The sequence below is a fragment of the Notolepis coatsorum genome, assembly GCF_963971535.1.
Source record: "Notolepis coatsorum genome assembly, chromosome: 20".
NCBI classification, from domain to species: Eukaryota; Metazoa; Chordata; class Actinopteri; order Aulopiformes; family Paralepididae; genus Notolepis; species Notolepis coatsorum.
Genome location: NC_140184.1, coordinates 56,838,785 through 56,859,611, shown reverse-complemented (window position 1 = coordinate 56,859,611; position 20,827 = coordinate 56,838,785). Strand labels below are relative to the sequence as shown.

The following is a 20,827-nucleotide window of genomic DNA, read 5'->3' as shown; positions in this document are numbered from 1 at the left end:
ACATGGTAAACATGTTGCGTGTCTGTGCACAGGCAATTGTTGTGTTGGGTTCCACATTGCCTGGCGTTAGGCTGCAGTAGTGTAAGGGCAGGGCCGCTTGGGAGAAATGTGAGGCCCTGTGCGTTTTTAGACGCGAGGCCCCCCATCTCCTGGGGCGGCCCTGTGTAGGGGGCTATTGTTTCATTTTGTCACTCTGCTATGAGAAGGTCTGTCTTGCTACAAGCTTTCTCTCCTCTCAAACCATTCATACTGACGGTCAATCGGTATACTGGGGGAGTAGTGCGGGGGGGGGGGCTTTGTTTACCTTTTTTGGTAAATGGGCTAAACTAGGGCTGGTGTTCTGTTGTGAATATTTTGAATGAAGACGGGTCTGGTCCGTCTCCCCTTAAACTTTGTGTGTATGGGTTTGCTCATTCTACAGTTTTTGTGGTTTAGCTCTTTTATTCATTTAACCTTTTCATGGTCCACACCACAGTGGAGGGTGCTGTTTGCAATCACCACTGGTGCTCCATGTTAACGTCAGTCCTTTGTTTTTGATATATTGAAACAATGCCCCGCCCGGCCGACACCATGGGTCGGCCTGGCGAGTGGCTGGTGGGCTGTTAAGGCTTGTACCGCCACGGTATGGAATTGGCAACGATTAGAACTGTGTTCGAATTGGTGTTTTTTCTATTACAGAAATGGTGTCTGGTGGAGGGGCCTTGAGGGCCGGCCGACGTCGACACATCGCGCACGGTGTTGGTAAACCACTCCGTCGAGGATGTTGACGTTATTAGCTTTGACCCAGCCGCAAGCTATAACCGCTCAGGGTTCCCCTCTCCGCAGGGGATTTTGGTCTTCTGCTGGAGCGCGGGCGGTATTGTCCTAGGCCCTACACCGCCTCACACCGCGCAGCCAGAAGAAGAGAGAGCACGGCCTCGTCAGCGGCGATGACGGGGCCCTCGACAGGCGGCCATGTTTCCCCCGCCAGTGGTGCCCTGGTTGGAGAATCGACAGGGTATCGCGAGGCCGACAGTCTTGGCGGCCGAGGGATCGGCCATTTTGGGTGATTTCGGTGTTGGTAAACCACTCCGTCGTCATTTTGCCGCGAGCAGCCCGCTCCCCGCTCAGTCCGCTTTCTGTTACCCTCAGAAGCGGGGCTCTGGGTGTGTTCCTTTGGCTGCGGGCCGCGGACCTTCTTGAAGCGTATGCGGCCCCATTCTTCGCTTCTCATGGAGACAGGGGCTGACACCCAGTTGATGGCTGAGCCTGGGTCTGTCCGTGAGAATGTTGTGCTGTCAAGCGGCTCCCACACCTTGAACTGTGTTGGTTGAGCCTGGTGTTACGTCTGTCAACTTAAGTGTTGTCAGCAGGGGGGCTCGAAACCTTTTGAGGCACACAGTGCGGGCTTCCCCGGCCTCGCCTTCGCCAGGCCAGGTATCATGTTGGTGCTCCCACTCCTGGAATATTGGCAAGTGGTCGCAGCTCACATGGTTTGGGGTGGTAGTGATATCACTGCAGGGCTACGGTGTGTAGGAACCCATGGGGGCCTTACACCTTGCATGTCCGGCTGCAGAACAACTCCTTCAGCATGTTCTGGAGGGGTGTTCAGTGGGGGGGCTTTTTTGATCGGAAGCCCCCCGTATCAGACAGGCCCTTTTCTGTCGGGGTTCCCCCTTGGGTGCGATTGCCTCGTGGGTGGTGTCAGGGTCAGGTGTTCCGACACGGAACGCGCTCCTCGCACGATTCCAGGGTTGTCTTCGCACAGCGGGGGGGACCGGGCCAACTATCTACAGTTCCTGGCGGACCTGCGCCACGTGACGGCGGGTGCGTTGGGAGTGTCGTCACATATGACTACGGCAGTACCATATGTCGAGGTAGATGGAGAGAATGGTGAGGCGGGGACTTGTGTTTACACAACCCCACCCGTTTTCAGGTTTGGTACAGACCCTGTTGTCGGGGTCTCCAGCAGGGACAGCTCTGGTCGACGAGATCCAATCTCTGTGGACGAAGCAAGCCATCGTCGTGGCGTTCTCCTCCCGGTGTTCTCTGCCCGAGAAGTCGGGAGGGAGGGGTGTAAGACCCAGGCTGGACCTGTCCCATGGGAAGGTTCAGCATTTTTTGGATCGTCTCCTACCTGTTGAACACTGTCAGGTGGGGGTCTGGTTCTCCTCCATAGACCTGTAGGATGCGTATGCGCATCCCCGATCTTCCATCCTAGGGCTTACCTACGCTTCCTTGCAGGGTTAGCGTATGAGTACCAGAGGCTGCCGTTCGGTTTTCTCTGGCTCCCCGCATCTTCACCAAGTGCGTGGAGGCCGCACTGGGGCCTCTGCGTCATCCGGGGTTACGGAGTGTTCTGCCCTGATGACGTTCTGGTCCTTCGCGGTCAAGGTGGATCGTCAGGTCTCGTACCAGGCAGGTCTCTACCAGCCTGGGGTTGCTGTAGACTGGATGTAGAGTATTCCTCTTCCCAGTCAACGGTTGGAGGGCTATGGGCATCCATCTCAGAGCGTGTTGTCAACACGCTCGGGAGGTTCCGTCCTAGGACGGTTACGGCGCTGTCTCACGTCGCGTTTTCACCGACGCCTCCCTCGCTGGTGACGCGTCGGGCCAACGCAGTAGGGGGCAGCTGGCAAACCATGCTGCCCGGTCTGCGCTACGTTCAATGTGTTGGTGTTGAAAGCGGTCCTTCTGGTCCACAAATGGTGTTGATCAGGACGGACGATACGACGTCAGTGTCGTGTATCGACAGACAGGGAGGAGTACGCTCCCCCTGTCTGCACCAGGCGGCGGGCGGCTGGCTATGGGCGTCCTCCATCTGCGCGGCCTAAGGGCTCCCCACATCCCCGGCAGGGAGAATGTGGGTGCAGGTGTACTGTCGCGGGGCGGCCCTCATCCTGACGGGTGAGGATTGCGTCTGGACATGGCCAGGCAGGTCTGGGACCGATGCCGTGCCGCCAGGGATTCTTCCCCATACATCTGTTAGGTCAGTTGTTGGGACGGGTACGTTGAGGGGCGCAGGTCCTTGATCCTGATGGTGTTACCATCTGGAATGCGCATGCTCCCTCCACTGTCGCGCTTACGCGGGCAGATGACGTATGTTCCAAGTGTGGTGTAAGGCGGGGGGCCAGGACTCAGTCTCCTGCCCCCTGGTTGCTGTCCTTAGTTACCTCCAGTCTCTCCTTGATAGACTGTCGGCTTCGACGGTGAGGGTATATGCAGCAGCTATATCCTCCTATCATGAGGGGTTTGAGGGGATGTCTTGTTCAGCCACCCTCTTGTGTAGCGTTTCCTGCTTGGCGCTCGACGCGTTAAGCCGGTGCAACACTCCTTGGCTCCGACTTGGGATCTTCAATTGGTCCTCGGTCGGTTGTCCTTGGCCCCGTTTGAGCCGCTCGAGCGGGCGCCATTGGGACAGCTGTCCTTCAGGACCGCGTTCCTTCTGGCTGTCACTTCCGCTAAACGCGTAGGTGAGCTCTGTGCTCTCTCGGTACGTCCAGAGTGCCTGTCTTTTCGGACCGATTGCGGTGTCACTCTGCGACCTAATCCTGCTTTCGTGCCTAAGAATATCCGGAGTTCCTTCCGCTCCCGGGATATTGTGGTTCAGGCGTTTCGTCCTCCTCCTCACACTGGTGAGTTAGATGCGGGCCTTCACCTGTCATGTCCAGTCCGTGCTTGGGGATTTACCTCAGCCGTACTCAGGATTTCAGGGTTACCGACCAGCTTTTTGTCTGTTACGGTGGGGCTCGTGCTGGTAAGGCACTGTCGGAGCAGCGCCTGTCCCATTGGTTGTGCGAGGGTGTTACCCTCTGCTACACGCTGGCTGGGCAGGATCCCCCTGGGGGCGTCAGGGCGCACTCCACTCGTGGGGTGGCTGCCTCTGCCGCTCTCCTGGGTGGGGCCTCGGTGGAGGCCATCTGTGCTGCAGCTTCATGGTCCTCACCGGGCCCCTTTGTAAGGTTTTACCTCATGGACATGACCGGGGGTTCTGTCTCCCAGGCGGTTCTGGGGTCTGTGGCCTTTCCTGCTTCCCGTCCTTTGGTCGGGTAGCAGGAGTGTATGGGTATGGGCCGCAGTGTGTTGAGTCACACGTGGTTCCGCCTGTACGGTGTGTTCAAGGGGTTCTGGCTCCCTCTTGTTCGCATTCAGGTGGAGTTGACTGCGCCCCCCCTTCGTTAGGAAGGATGGGGTGACAGGGCTCCCCGCACCCCTTGATGTGGGCTTACGGGTCCTCAGGGGGTACATCTGTCGGGTCTCGCGCCCGCTCTTCCCCATTATCTCGTAAGGCTCAGAGCGGGACGCGATGCTATACGAAATATAACGATAGGTTATGTAGATAACCTAGTTATATTAGTATTGGCTAAGCGTCCCGCTCTGCGCGCCCTGAGTTCCCTCTTGAGGGGTCTTTTCCTGGGACGGGTTTTTGGCGAGGAAGGGTGTTTCATGACCAGAGTCATGGTTATATGGGTGGTACCACCATAAGGGGCGGGGCCCCATACAGGTGGGGTGCATGTGTTTTTTGTTCGTGGGAGATACATTAGGTATCACAGGAGATATAGAGTATCTCGTAAGGCTCAGAGCGGGACGCTTAGCCAATACTAATATAACTAGGTTATCTACATAACCTATCGTTCACAGTGTAGGACGAATCTAATATGGCCAACAATATACCTACCCCCCACAGGGTTTGGTCCACGCAGGCAGCACATAATCAAAAGTCCACATACCGTGGCAATTGGCATAAACCAGCAAAGTAATAATCACTACACAAACAGTGGCAACCAGAGGCCACCTCACTCCACTTGGTCACTGGCAAAATGACACCATGACGCGCGCCGAGACGTGTGTGTGTCGTCAGGTATTTGGCTACCCATCCCTCTTGATGTGACTGCCCTCAGCTGTTATTCATTAGGCAATCAGCACTCTTCAGTAGGGATGGGCAGCACCTGACAGGGAGAGAAGAGACAGCAATAACTCCCATGTTCAACACACACACATCATATACAAAACATAACACATTAAATATACTAACCTGATGTTCAGAAGGTGTCATAAATACAGTAATAATGGTAATGACCAACCCACGTACCCAGGTACGTCACATAGTGTAATTGTGTTAGGTCAGCCAAGGTTCATGCCCTTCTACTGTATGTGTGTGCATGTGTGCATGTGTGCATGTGCCATTCTACCCTGAGTCATGAGGTGTATGACTCAGCAATGGGGAGGGGGGGGGTCTGCTGAGGGAGATTCAGTGTTCAGAATAACAGAACATGAGGTGAGGAGGACCTTTAAGAAAGTGAATATCAGGAAGGCAGCAGGACCGGACGGCATCCCCGGCCGCGTCCTAAAAGTCTGTGCCGACCAACTGGCCCCGGTATTCACTGACATATTTAACCTGTCCTTAGAACAGGCTGTCATCCCCACCTGTCTGAAGAAGTCCACCATCATCCCTGTACCCAAAAAATCTATGCCCGCTTGCCTCAACGACTACCGCCCTGTAGCTCTCACCTCCATAGCCATGAAGTGCTTTGAGAATCTAGTGAAGGGCTACATCTGTTCCTCCCTCCCCATCAACCTGGACCCCCTGCAATTTGCATACCGCCCTAACAGGTCCACGGAGGACGCCATAGCCCATGTGCTGCACACAGCAGCATCACACCTGGACAAGAGGCAGGGGAACTATCTGAGAATGCTGTTCATCGACTACAGCTCAGCATTCAATACCATAGTCCCCTCCAAACTCATAGCCAAGCTCAGGGACCTCTTGTTAACATTCTCCAAAACCATTACTAATGCCAAAGCTTCTTTCTTTCACCATAGGATCGAGGCCTCTGCCAAGAATCTTCGCAAACTGCATGCTACCATGTCCTCCCTCCTCACTCCCCCCCCACCCCCCCCTCCCTCATCTTTCTCTGCCGAAGACTTTGCGATCTTCTTTGAGGAAAAAGTGGAGAACATCCGCAGCTCCTTCTCCCAACCCCCACCCATTCCAAATGCTGAATTGAGAACCTCATCCTTCACTCTGTCATCTTTCTCTCCCATTACAGAAGCCGAGACCCTGACACTGGTAACGTCGAACCGTCCGACTACATGCCAGCTGGACCGGCTACCTTCCCCACTCCTCCAGACCATAGCACCAGACATCCTCCCATTCCTAACTGCAACCATCAACTCCTCACTCAACTCCGGGGTGGTCCCCACCTCCCTAAAACAAGCCAGAGTCACGCCCCTCATAAAAAAACCATCCCTGAACCCTACCGTCATAGGCAATTACCGTCCTATCTCTCTTCTCTCCTTCCTTTCTAAAACACTTGAACGTGCTGTATCCAACCAACTTACTGCTTATCTCTTACAGAATGACCTCCTAGACCCTAATCAGTCAGGCTTCAGGACTGGTCACTCCACAGAGACAGCCCTCATTGCGGTCACAGAGGCACTTCACTTAGCAAAAGCGAAAGGCCTCTCCTCTGTCCTGATTCTCCTAGATCTATCTGCAGCCTTCGATACAGTCAACCACCAGATCCTCCTCGCGGCCCTCGCAGGAATGGGAGTGGCTGGCTCTGCGCTGACATGGTTGTCATCATACCTCAATGACCGCTCCTACCAAGTGTCATGGAGAGGGACCCTGTCGGCCACCCGCCCCCTGCGGACGGGTGTCCCCCAGGGCTCAGTTTTAGGACCCCTTCTCTTCTCCCTCTACACTAAATCACTGGGTAACATTATCACGTCTCATGGCTTCTCCTACCACTGTTATGCCGACGATACTCAACTCTTCCTCTCCTTCCCTCCCTCAGATATCCACGTCTCTGAGCGGATCTCGGCCTGTCTGTCCGACATCTCCGCCTGGATGACGACCAACCACCTCAAACTGAACCTAAGCAAAACAGAATTGCTCCACCTGCCGGCCAAATCCTCCCCCCTGACCGACCTTTCCATCACAGTCGAGAATGCAGCTGTGACCGCGTCCCCGACCGCCAAGAACCTTGGTGTTGTCCTCGACGACCAGTTGAACTTCTCTGCTCACATCGCAGCGACAACCAGAACCTGCCGATTCCTCGTGAGCAACGTCAGAAGGATCCGCCCCTTCCTGACAAAAGAAGCCACCCAACTCCTCCCGCCTCGATTACTGCAACGCACTGCTCGCTGGCCTCCCGGCCACTGCCACTAAGCCTCTTCAACTCATTCAGAACGCAGCGGCCCGCCTGATCTCAAACCTACCGAAGTCGGGCCATGTCACCCCACTTCTTAGGGACCTGCACTGGCTCCCCATTGCTGCACGAATCCGCTTCAAGGCCCTCGACCTAGCATACCGTGCGGCAAAGGGAACTGCTCCCGCCTACCTCCGGTCAATGGTCTCTAACTACACACCCTCAAGACCCCTACGCTCTGCATCTTCTGGCCGCCTCAGACCTACTCCTATCCAAGCTCCGGGAGGGTCATCAAAGAGAAGTCGCCTATTCTCAGTCCTTGCCCCACAATGGTGGAATGAACTACCCACCCCAGTTAGGACAGCCGAAACACGTCCAATCTTTCGCCGTCAACTAAAGACGCACTTCTTCAACCATTATCTGAATTAAAAAAATAAATAAATAAAAAATATATATAAAATAAAAATCTAACCCTAACTAACCATACTGTCATGCACTTGTCCTAATAAACTAACCTACACTGTAGCACTCAAACACTTTGATGAACATTGTTACTCAGCTGATAGAGTTGTGCCCTTCCTGATGGCTTGTCATACAGAACTTGTAAGTCGCTTTGGATAAAAGCGTCAGCTAAATGACTAAATGTAAATGTAAATGACCTCTGCAAGTGGGTCTTGGACTTCCTGACGGGCAGACCCCAGGTGGTAAGAGCAGGCAACTGCACCTCCTCATCCATCACGCTCAACATAGGGGCTCCCCAGGGCTGTGTTCTGAGCCCCCTCCTCTACTCCCTGTACACATATGACTGTGTGGCACAGCGGAACAACAACACAATCATCAAATTTGCTGATGACACAGTAGTGGTGGGCCTGATCTCTGCCAACGACGAGAGGGCCTACCTGGAAGAGGTAGAGCATCTGTCACAGTGGTGTCAGGAGAACTGCCTCTCCCTGAACGTCAGCAAAACAAAAGAGATGATTGTGGACTTCAGGAGGTCGGGGGTCAGGGACTACAGCCCCCTCAGCATCGACGGGGCACCAGTTGAGAGAGTGAACAGTTTTAAGTACCTTGGAGCCCACATATCCGAGGACTTGACATGGACCACACACATTGACAGTGTTGTGAAGAAGGTTCCTCAGGCGCCTAAGGAAGTTCCAAGTCAGTCAGAAGATCCTTAAGAACTTCTACTCATGTACAATAGAGAGCATCCTGACTGGCAATATCACCTCCTGGTTTGGGAATAGCACCGCACAAGACCGAAGCAGACTACAGAGAGTGGCACGTTCAGCCGAACGCACAATTGGAGGGGGGCTTCCCACTATCCAAGACATTTACAACAAGCGGTGCAGGGGTAAGGCTAAGAGAATTATTAAGGACTCCAGCCACCCAAACAACTGCCTCTTTGAACTGCTGCGGTCAGGCAAGCGATACCAGAGTCTCATGGCAAACACAGAAAGACGCAGAAGAAGCTTCTATCCCCAGGCCATCAGGTTGCTCAACGAACAATAACACTATGCAACAACCATCAAATGCACTCACAACACAACACACACAACACACACATCCATACGCACACACTCACTTCAAACAAACAACACACTGCAGCACCCACTCTCCACACTTTAGAACACCTAGACACACTTTATATTTATTGGTAAAGGATTTGCACTACAACCCATACCTCAGTACACCTTACTGTAAATTGTACCTCATCCCATTTCTGCTTTGCACTATATAGTATTGTATATTAGTATATTGCATAGTATATTGTATATTGTACGGTAACTCAGTTACTCTATTCTGCATCGAACATTGTACATATGTATATACTGAACACTGTGTCTACGTACGTGACTTCTATTTTTACTTCTATTTTTACATGCTATACTATTTTATTTTATTTTATTTTATTTTATACTTATCTTTTGTCTAGCACAGTCTCTGGAGCGTAACAGAAAGAAGCATTTTGTATAAAAGTATTCTGTACTTCTGTATGACAACTATTAAAGAAACTTGAGAAACTTGAACTTGATAAAGTTGATATTTTACATTCCAGAGAAGCTTCTTTCAACTTTTGGGGAAATTAGCTTATTTGCCGTCTTACCCAGAGTCAGACAAGAAGATAAATACCCTTCTCATCTCTATACTAGCTAGATTGGAAGCATATTACACAACAATTGGAAGTGCATATGGACCATTAGCCTACCGTCAAAAGTAATGAAATACACTTTCCAACAACTCAAACTGTCTTATTTACATGTTGTGACTTGTGTATTTACCTAACCCTGCTGTGGGGGTCGTGAATAGACACCCATGTTTTGTAGGTGCAATGAAGTGAAAAATGTGAGAGTCACTGCTGTAACACAAAGCAGAAGATGTGCTCAATCTCACGCTGCTTTTGTGTTATGTGTAACATGGAAGGTCAGTCGCTCCCAGAGCCCTCGCTGTATATAAGCATACTGTAGTGTAGATCCTGACATAATGGCCCTAAGCCTCTGGTAGCTGTGGTTCCCATACAGCAGCAGAGTTAGTGACGAGGGGCCAGAGCACAGGGCAGCCTCAAGGCCGTCTCTCAGAAACAACCTCCACACCAGGGGGTCCACCCACTCTCCTCAGCTGCCCCAGAACACATCCAGATGTGGGGGCCAAGTCCAAAGCTATGGGTTTCCTACTAGGGATGTACACAACTTCCAGATGTGTCTGGTTTATTACTCTGTAGTCTATGTGACTAAATTAAGCAATAATACACAAGTATCATCATCATGCACTGATGAAGGACCTGATAGTAGGCCAAAACCTTTTGTACTTCGCTGTCAATGAACATCAACATAAGGAATACGATCTTGTGAACACCTGACTTGGGTGTGGGTTCCATATGTACCAGTGACACTTTCTAAATGTTTTGGATATGTAAAGTTTAACTTTTCCAGGCCTGGAAAACAAAATGTTCACATTGTTCAACATCTCCAGTTTCTTTACACTGACCTCGTAGCTAGGAACCCCAGAGCTCGCCACTGACCAGTATATTATGGGAAATCCCTCATTCTCTCTCTCTGAGAAAGGATTAAGGATGAACTGTACCAGACCAAAGGTTATCACTTCTCTGAAAGAAAATCCTTTTTCATTCTGTTATTGTGAATTTCATGGAGCTTTCACACCCACGCAGGCATTCCTAATCCATATGTCATGGGAGAGAGAGGTCAGGGGTGTTGATTCTCAGCGACATAAATCACATCTGCCCCCTGTCTTACACTCTCAGCAGGGAGGAGACCTGTTACCATCAGGTATCCTGGGCTGTACTGTTGTAGTAGCAGCATTCAATTAAATGAATTCATCAATTCTATTCAAAACAGCTATTGCATTTTGTTTGTGCAATACACCACCACCACCACCACCACCACCACCACCACCACCACCACCACCACCACCACTACTACCACCATCACCACCACCACCACCACTACTACCAACATCACCACCACCATCATAATTCCCAAGAGTTTCAAGATCAAATGCATTCTCCATACTTGCCACACATACAGGAAGCATATAGGCCGTCTTTGAACCATTTACAGTCCTAGACACAGATTTCATCTGAGTCCCCCACCCCCATAACGCAGCCAGACCCAGTTCACGGTTGCTCCAAGAGAGAACGTCCATCACTGCTCTCCCATTAGGCTCCAACTGGAACTATAGAAACTAACGACCACAGCACTGGAGCAATGCAGCTGGCTGTCTGATGTGCTCTCACACTTAACTCTATGATCACAACAACATCAACTAAAATGTCTGGAGCAGAGGCCCTCGAGACAGGAAGCCACCGGTCCAACATGTGTAAAAGAGGTTCATGAATTTGATCTGGTGCACAGAAGAGGTGAGAGGTCAAAGAAGTCTCTTGATCTATCAGACAGATATGGACAGAACTTTGGGAGAATCTAACTAAATCCACATTGTGCTTGGAACTAGAGAGGATCATATAGGGAGAGATTAAACTAATGTTGCTTGAATAAAAACCTTCATACTGTCCTTTACTATTATTCACTTTTCTACTAAGTAATCTACCTTGCCTATATTACTACCTACTATGCTAATGTCTATACTACTATACTCTATAACACTCAAGTTCGACACTGTCTGATGAACAATTTTACTTACTCTTAGCTGCCAGAGTTATACCCTTTCTGCTGACTTGTTGTACAGAACTTGTAAGTCGCTTTGGATAAAAGCATCAGCTAAATGACTAAATGTAAATGTAAATGTAAGAAATTGTATAAAAAGTTGCCAATATGATAAACACACAATATTCCCTTTCATAAAATGCGCTATAACAATATGCTTGTACTTCAAATGTGTCTGAAAGTCTCATGCATATGCGCACTTGCATATGCAACCTGTGTGTATGTGTGTGTAATTGTGTACGTGTGTTTGTTGGTATGTGTGTGTGTGTGTGTGTGTGTATATGTGTGTGTGTGTATGTGTGTATGTGCGTGCATGTGTATGTGTGTGTATGTGTATGTGTATGTGTATGTGTATGTGTATGTGTATGTGTATGTGTGTGTGTGTGTGTGTGTGTGTGTGTGTGTGTGTGTGTGTGTGTGTGTGTGTGTGTGTGTGTGTGTGTGTGTGTGTGCTTGTGCTGTTTTACTTGGGGTCTCGTGGGCTGTTTGGGCGACTGTTGACACGGAGTCTGTTCTCACTGGCCCCTGTTGGTCGGTCTGGTCCCGAAACTGGACTCACCCGCCTGAGAAAGGGGGGGGGGGGGGGGGAAACAAACAAACAAAATACTTAAAAAAACAACCCTGAAACATTTCCCATGTGTCCCTCTACCTGCTTCTGACCCCAGCAACAAAACTTCTGTTGTTAGAGATGATTTCCTTCATAATTCCAAAACTGTCTTGTCCTGTACTGTAGGTGTGTAGATTACGGAGTGAAACCTACTGTACGATCAGAATAGTCATGCTGTCATTGTGATATCAACTTCTACAGGATGAAATAACTAACAAAAATAAAAAATAAATGTAACTACAGTAGTCATTATGCAGCAGGACCCTGCTGAATTCTCTCTCAAGGACCCCTGGGATCACCACTGGTGCAGAGACAAAGACAAGGGTGAGGTGGAAAGGACGTTGAGCAGTGAGCTACACGGTGTCAGCATATGGCTCTTAGATAATAAACTATCACTTCATCTGGGTAAAACCATTTTATTTGCATCAAATTTTTATCAAAAAAAGTCCCCCAGTTTTAAGATGATGGTTGGAGATGTAGCCGTTTCCTCGAGAGTGGAGGAGAGGGTCTCTCAAATTAAACTGTGTATGAATTAATTAATTAATTAATTAATGAATGAATCGTTTATTTCGGTCTTTGTTTACAACAAATCAAAAACACACTTGTGTGGAGTTACAAAAAGAAAAGATCAAACATTTACATATTCAAAGTAAGTTCACACACAAAATCCCAACTCAATGACTGAAAAAAAGAATAGGCTGAAGCACATGCTTATTTTTTGCCTATCCTTTACAATTCTTTAAAACTAAATATATTTTAATATTAAAAAACCTTAAAATATGCTGCAAGATAAGAGAAAAAAAGAAAAAAAATATGTTTTACTCAAAACTGTACTCTGAATTATTTTACTTTTGAAGGCTTTTTTAAATCTCCCCTGAGAAGTACACAACTTCAACCCGTCACTAAGGCTATTCCATAGTTTAACTCCCAAAATGTAAACACATCTAGCCTTTACATTAGTTCTTACTTTTTTTTTTACATGTTTTAAGAATACATAACCCTCTTAAATTATACTTTCCTTCTCTTGGCATTGACATTGAATACAAACTGGCTTTTGCTCTTAGCATGAAAAAATGTGTCCAACGTTTTTATGTACACCATATCTACAAATGTTTATGTGCAGGACTTTATGAATAATGGATTTGTCGATTCAAGGTAACTAGCTTTGTTTATTATTTTAATAGCCCTTTTTTTTTTTTTTTACCAAATCTTTTTATTTTCCATTTTCAAACATGAAACACAACTCACAACACAATAATAACAATAATACATAAAAGACATCCAAGAACATAAACTAACACAACACTGATTAGACAAAAAGGTTGTCATCAAGCAAAAGTATACTAAATTAGATAAAATATATACTATACAAATTGCCTACCGAATCCCCTTCACCTCCAGGCCCGGCAACCGCATGCCCCATCCCGGAGGACCCCCAGTCCGGCCCCCCCGCGAGCCAAAGCACCACGCCTCTTTAGTGCCTCGACCCGCAGAGACCCCGAACCGCGGCCCCCCCAAGCCAGAGCCCACGATCACCAGACCCAGATCAGAAGGGGGACAGAAAATATACATAGGATCAACCTTGAATGAAAAATAATAAATAAAACAAAAAAACAAAAAATATCATAACCTCCAACATACATGAAAATCCACTCGTCCCCCCCCCCCCCCCCCCCCTCTCGCCCCAGGACCCCAACGTGAGACATCCACATAGCGTTTCTTCAGTACTCAATTTCCAGAGTCATATGCGTTCTTTTAGTTTTTCCACCACAGCCCACCAGACCGCGATATTGGCTTCATTAACACCAAATAAATAACATCAAGATAGGTGAGAATCCATACCTTCGGACATAACTTATCTGGTTGTATCCAGCGTGAGGCAATCAGTTTTTTGGCAGCCGTCAGACCAGCCAAAATGAGTCTCCTTACTTGTACAGAGGTCGGCAATTGAGAAACATCATTTAACAACAAAACAGAAGGCAAGGCCGGTATGGTTAGAGAGAAAATCTCTGATAACTGAGTGGTGACATTTTCCCAGAAGATCTCAACAGGAGGGCATTCCCAGTACATATGCATATATGTTCCAATGGCACCGTCTGGACACAAGGTACATCGAGAGTCAGGCCTGAGACCCATTAGGTTCAATCGCCTGGGGGTCAAATAAGTCCTATGAACAAAGTTTTGATGGATCTGTTGGTGATCTGGGTTGCGTGATGATACCCTAATATTTTCCCATACCGCATCCCAATCAAAATCTATATCCAACTCAGGGATATCCTTTCTCCAAATCGTATCTAAGGGTAGGTCTTTATATGAGGCCGTAAGTAAGTGCCGATAAAAGTCAGAGACGAAGCCTCTCAATGTCTCTCTGTCATAAAATAATTTGTGAAACCGGTGTCGTTCTAGTGGAGCGTCCCATGGGACTCCGTGAGCCTTTAAAGCTGCCCTCATTTGTAAATAAAAGAAAAAGGAGCTACCGGGGAGATCAAATTCGTTGGATAGGTCCTGAAAAGACCGGATACCAGAGTCGTTGAAAATATCCCTCAATACATGGATACATTTCCCCTCCCATCTGGGGAATCTAATGGGTCGTTGTCCAATAAGGAGCCAATTGTTATTGAACAGTGGGGAGTGCGTGTGCCATTTATGGCGGTTAGTGGGAGTTCTCTGGGTGTCACGCCAAATCTGGATCACATGTGTGATCAGAGGGCCAAATCGTAATTTGCATTGTTTAATTGAGATGTTGGTATACACGACATCTTGAAGTCTGTGTGGGGACACCATCTCCTCTTCCAATGGACGCCAGGAAACAGCCGCTTGAGCGTCAAACCGAGTGATAAGAGGTCTTAGAGAGTATGCTTGGAAATAATACTTGAAGTCCAGAAATGCCAAACCCCCGTCCAATTTACTCCTCTGTGCAGTGGTTCTCTTTAAGCGTGGGCGTTTGTTATTCCAGACGAATGTATATGCAGCAGAGTGCAGTTTTTGCCAGTAACCAACAGGAGGAGACAACGGAAGCATGGAGCTGATCAAATTAATTCTAGGTAAGAAATTCATCTTAATTATTGAGGCGCGGGCCTGTAATGAGTTCTTTAATTTGGACCACCTGTCAAAATCCTTCGTAATCCTGTCACCCAAGCTGGAGTAGTTATACTTTACTGTCTGGTTAACAGTCGGGAATATTTCAACCCCAAGGCATTTAAAGTGATCTACCATGAGAATATTTGCTGGAAGGAGGGTTGCCTTCGCAGCCTCGTTGAGTGGAAGGAAGGCTGATTTTGGCCAGTTGATCTTAAATCCAGATAGGCTGCCAAAGTCATCTATTACTTGGAGAAGGTAGGGCAGAGAGACGGCGAATAAGCTGATATGGTGATGTGTGCCCTTAATTGACACAGGGGATATAACCCGGGATTGCCTTATGTACTGTGCTAGGGGTTCGAGTGAAAGAGCAAAGAGTCCTGGGCTAAGAGGACAACCCTGTCTAGAAGAGCGCAAAACAGCGAATAGTGGTGAGCAAAGCTTCCCTGTCAAGATCATGGCAGATGGGCCTGTGTAGAGAACTTTGATCATGTGAATGAAACCCTCGCCCAATCCCATCCTTCCTGGTACTGCCCATAAATACGACCACTCCAGTCTGTCAAAGGCCTTCATCGCGTCTAAGGACATGATGGCCGTAGGGGTTGCAACATCCTTACTGGCGTCAATCATGTGTAGTAACCGTCTGATATTATCCGTGACCAGTCGGCCTCTTATAAAGCCAGTCTGATCGGGGTTAACCAGAAACGTCATATGCTTTTGAAGCGACCGTGCTGCTTCTTCTAATGTAGTCCTCCGCCTCGGATGGTGACTTGAACGATACCTCTCCCCGTCCTATCTTCACCTTTAGCGTTGCTGGGAATAGCAGATACACCTCCACAGCACGCTCTCGTGCCAGATCCATAGCGCCTGCTAGGGGTGGACGGTATAAACGGTATACGGTATAAACGGTATGAATTTGCTCTACGGTATGGATTTTGACTATACCGTGTAACCGGTAGTGCATCTCTAAAATAGCAATGACGTCATGTAACCACAGCGCAACTATTTCAATCGCATTTGCCCCTAAAAATAGATCGAATTAGTCATAGATAATAGATATGTGCAAACTGGAAAAAGTTATTTAGGAGGCTTCGCGCAGTGGGCGCACTGGGCGTGTCAACACGCAATTGTCATTTCATAATAAACACATATCACCGCGGCGCACAGCAAGTTTCAATTTCAGTTCCTGGCATTTTTAACCAGTGGAGAAAGGTAAGAGATCTTACCTATCGTTTTTCTTATATGAATTATTCTACGTTAATAAAACATACCTGGTGATCAACTACAGTTTGCTGTAAACATTATGATATGTGTGTAGTGTTATGATAACGACGGGAGGACGGCTGCAGCAGTGGATTTGCGAAATAGCATGCAGCTGCAGAGCCAGTGGCTCTTTCAGGTCTGGTCACAGGTCCGCTCAACAGCGCCCCCCCACCAAACGGCTGAACGACCTGAAAGAGCCACTGGCTCTGCGGCTCTGCAGCTACATATGCTTCTAGCAAAATCCAGCCCCGCTGTTTGCAATGGGAGCAGCACGGAGTCTCGACTCGGGACTTATTTTATTTGGAATATAATGACTTTATACGCAAAAGTAGCCTAGTTTTAAGTTAAAATATTATAAATCTACATGCCTTGAGGATGTCATTCTTTATATAGCCTGCCTATCAGGCAAAAAAATGTATTCTAACGGAAACACTGATACCGTGATATATACCTTTACCGTCTATGCTTCAAATTATACCGTGATATACATTTTAGACCATACCGTCCACGCCTAGCGCCTGCGAATGGATAGCTTAGCCAAGATAAGCTAAGCTATCTGTTAAGTTAGAGGAAGCTTAGCCGTTTCCTCTCGGAATATCGACCTGATGAGATCCTTATCCACGTCGTTCAGGGTTCCCAACTTGCTCTGCGTATGTTTAGACATAATTCAAATGGTATAAAAAATAAAACGTATTCAGGGATAATGTGGCCTGGTTGCCGAGCACCGAAAAATCAGCCAGCCATGCGCTGTGGAACGGAACCGGAAGTCTTAATAGCTCTTTTCTGTAGTTTAATAATAGGATCTATATTTGTTTTATATTCCCCCAGACCTCAACACAATATGACATGTACAGTAAAAGTGAAAAATACAATATATGCAAACATTTCTGATTCAAGAGCTCCCTTGTTTTGTACAGAATGCCAACAGATTTGGCTAATTTACCTTTGATATATTGTATGTGGCTTCCAACAGAGTTTGTGATCTATAATCATACCTAAGAATTTTGTTTCATATACTCTTTCAATTTCAGTTCCATTTAAATTCAGTTTAATTTCACAGTCGGTAGGAACACCTCCAAATAACATAAATGTAGTTTTGTTTTCATTAAGAGAGAACTTATTCCTATCAAACCATTTCTTTAACTTTATCAATTCCCTTTCTACTGTTTTCAATCATTCTTTCATGTTCTCCTCTGAACAAAGTAAATTAGTTCCATCAGCGAACGTAACAATTTTTTAAATATTCAATACTGTAAAAATGTCATTTAAATAAAGTATAAATAACTTAGGCCCTAATATGGAACCCTGTGGAACACCACAAGTTACTCTTCTAAGATGTGATTCTGTATTATTAATGTTTACATATTGAAACCTATTATTTAAATAACTTCTTAACCAATGATGAGTGACACCTCTTATTCCATACCGTTCCATTTTTTTTAAAGCAGGGAATGATCAATTGTGTCAAAGGCTTTAGGTAAGTCAATAAATACACCTATTGAGGGTTGTTTTTCATTAATCGCTGTTGATATATTTTCCACTAAATCTATCACTGCTAAAGATGTTGATCTATTGCTCCTAAAACCATATTGATGGTCAATCAATAACCCATATTTTTCAATAAAGCCATCAAGTCTGTTTACAAAGAATTTTTCGAGTATCTTTAAGAATTGAGGTAGCAATGATATAGGTCTATAATTTTATATAGTATGTATGTCACCACTTTTACAAATTGGAACCACCTGTATGGTCCACAGGATTTTTAAACAGGAGGCTCCACGCTACCTCACTGACTAGTTTTGTAAAGTCAGTGATGTACACGGCTACTCCACCAGAGGAAGCTCCACCAACATCGTACCCTTCAAATTTAAAACTTTAATGGGCAAATGTACCTTTTCATATTCTGCAGCAATTTTATGGAACAGACTACCTGCAAATATAAAGCTACTTGCTTCCAGGTTTACCTTCAAGACCTCCTTAACACATTGACTGCCAGCCATTGTACTTGTTCTTGATAAGCCTCTAGGCTTCTAACTTCTCCTTCACAATCGTTATAACTTATTATGTATTGTTTTTACTTCTGTTTAACTGTGTTAATAAACAAACAAACAAACAAACAAACAAGCTATATTAAAAAATTCAAATGTATATGATCGGTATACATTATGCTTCATCATGCGTGGAGGAAAGGGAGGGCGGGGGTCGTCTATAATTCCTTTATCGTCAGTAAGTAAGTAAGTAAGTAATGTAGTATGGGTTGATATATTGATCAGACTGTTTGCAAACAAAGAAACGCACAATCGGGCTGAAAATAACATTACTGTCCTCTTACCGTTCGCCGATGAGACTGGAAGAAAAAGATCCCAATTATTTGACGCCGATCGCCTAGATCCATTTCCGGTTTGTATGGCGCAATAAACGCCGAAATCATATTGATTATTGCGTTATGGAAGCGATCCAAATGCACGCCAGTGTTTGTCTGTAGTCCCGTAGCAAGGTATTACTGCCGGAGGGATTTCCTCAACGCACCGATCACAACTTCCGGTTTTGCAGAGAGTGTAACTTGCCCGACCATCCACCAGGCGGCGGTATTGAGGCATTGCAATCTCATTCAGAGTCCCGCTGCAGTCCCGGAGGTTGGCTGGATGAATTATGAATGCCATGGCGAAAAAATTTAATATTGATTTAAGAAATGGCCTTCGCCGTTCTTGGCGTTCAACGCATGGCGGGCAAACATGTTGTAAGCCGTTTTTGGCGACCAATGTGTTAGAAAAAATTGCTGCAAAATGATTTTTTTTTTTTTTTTTACTACATTTTTTATTTTCATTTTTGATTTACAAACATACAGGTACAAAATACACAGACAAAATTGACAATACTATTAAACAGACATAAACAATAAAGAAAAAATTATAATATCAAAAATAAAACTGAAATAAAAGTCAGGGTGTGACATGGGTTCATTGGTCATTTCTATCTTTACATTTTTTATTTACATTTCAATTTATTTTCTTGTTTCCTTTTCATCCTTCTGTGATGTCGTTCCTTTTCCTCCTATATTCCTCCCACTTTTCCCATTTTGACTCAGATTTCTCCTCTTGCAGTCTCAGCATATGCGTGATTCTCTCCATTTCCTGTATCCCCTCTATTATCTCTGTCCATTGTTCCTTCGTCGGTGCTTCTACCCTGTACCACAGCTTAGTCAGTGCTTTCTTGGCTGCTACTAATAGTATCTTAATCAAATATTTGTCTTCTCCCTGAATGTCTTTCTGTGACAAGTTCCCTAGAGTACTAGACCTGTCTGGGGTATTTCATATCCTACTATTTCATTTATTATCTCTCCTATCTCTTCCCAATAGTTTCTTATTTTCTGACATCCCCAGAATATGTGTATGTGGTTCGCTACTTCTTGTCCACATTTTCTCCAACACGGTTTCTGTGCTGGTGTGTAATTGCCCTGTATTTCTGGTGTTAGAAATAATCTAATTATGTTTTTCCACCCAAACTCCCTCCATATCCTTGATCTTGTGGTTGATTGTTGTATCTTACATGTGTTCAAGTTTCAAGTTCAAGTTTCTTTAATAGTTGTCATACAGAAGTACAGAATACTTTTATACAAAATGCTTCTTACTGTTACGCTCCAGAGACTGTGCAAGACAAGATAAGTATGAAATAAAATAACATAGTATAGCATGTAAATTAGAAGTAAAAAATGAGGTCACAGTGTTCAGTATAGACATATGTACAATGTTCGATGCAGAATAGACGTAACTGAGTTACCATATAATATACAATACTATGCAGTGTACTAATATACAATACTATATAGTGCAAGGCAGAAATGGGATGAGGTGCAATTTAGGTACAATTTACAGTAGGTGTATGAGTTGTAGTGCAAATCCTTTATCAATAAATATAAAGTGTGTTTGTGTGCTCTAAAGTGTGGAGAGTGGGTGCTGCAGTGTGTTGTTTGTTTAAGTGAGTGTGTGCGTGTGGGTGTGCGTGCTGTGTGCATTTGATGGTTGTTGCATAGTGTTTATTGTTCGTTTAGCAGCCTGATGGCCTGGGGATAGAAGCTTCTTCTGAGTCTTTCTGTGCTCGCCTTAAGACTCCGGTATCGCTTGCCTGACCGCAGCAGTTCAAAGAGGCAGTTGTTTGGGTGGCTGGAGTCCTTGATGATTCTCTTCGCCTTCCCCCTGCACCGCTTGTTGTAAATGTTCTGGAGGGTGGGAAGCCCCCCTCCAATTGTGCGTTCGGCTGAACGTGTCACTCTTTGTAGTCTGCTACGGTCTTGTGCAGTGCTATTCCCAAACCAGGAGGTGATGTTGCCAGTCAGGATGCTCTCTATTGTACATGAGTAGAAGTTCCTAAGGATCTTCTGACTGACTTGGAACTTCCTTAGGCGCCTGAGGAAGTAGAGGCGTTGTCGTGCCTTCTTCACAACACTGTCAATGTGTGTGGTCCATGTCAAGTCCTCGGATATGTGGGCTCCGAGGTACTTGAAACTGTTCACTCTCTCAACCGGTGCCCCGTCGATGCTGAGGGGGCTGTAGTCCTTGACCCCCGACCTC

The 20,827-nt window shown here is 46.5% G+C and overlaps 1 protein-coding gene across 1 annotated transcript in view; it reads right to left on the bottom strand.

Moving 5' to 3' along the window:
- Nucleotides 1-20,827, bottom strand: part of lrrc49 (leucine rich repeat containing 49) — a gene marked incomplete at both ends in the record, with an annotated part of 262,827 nt that overhangs the window by 76,623 nt on the left and 165,377 nt on the right. The window contains one exon of the mRNA XM_084337119.1: nucleotides 11,776-11,871. Coding sequence (XP_084193245.1) covers nucleotides 11,776-11,871 — 96 coding nt within the window. The remainder of the gene's footprint in view (nucleotides 1-11,775; nucleotides 11,872-20,827) is intronic.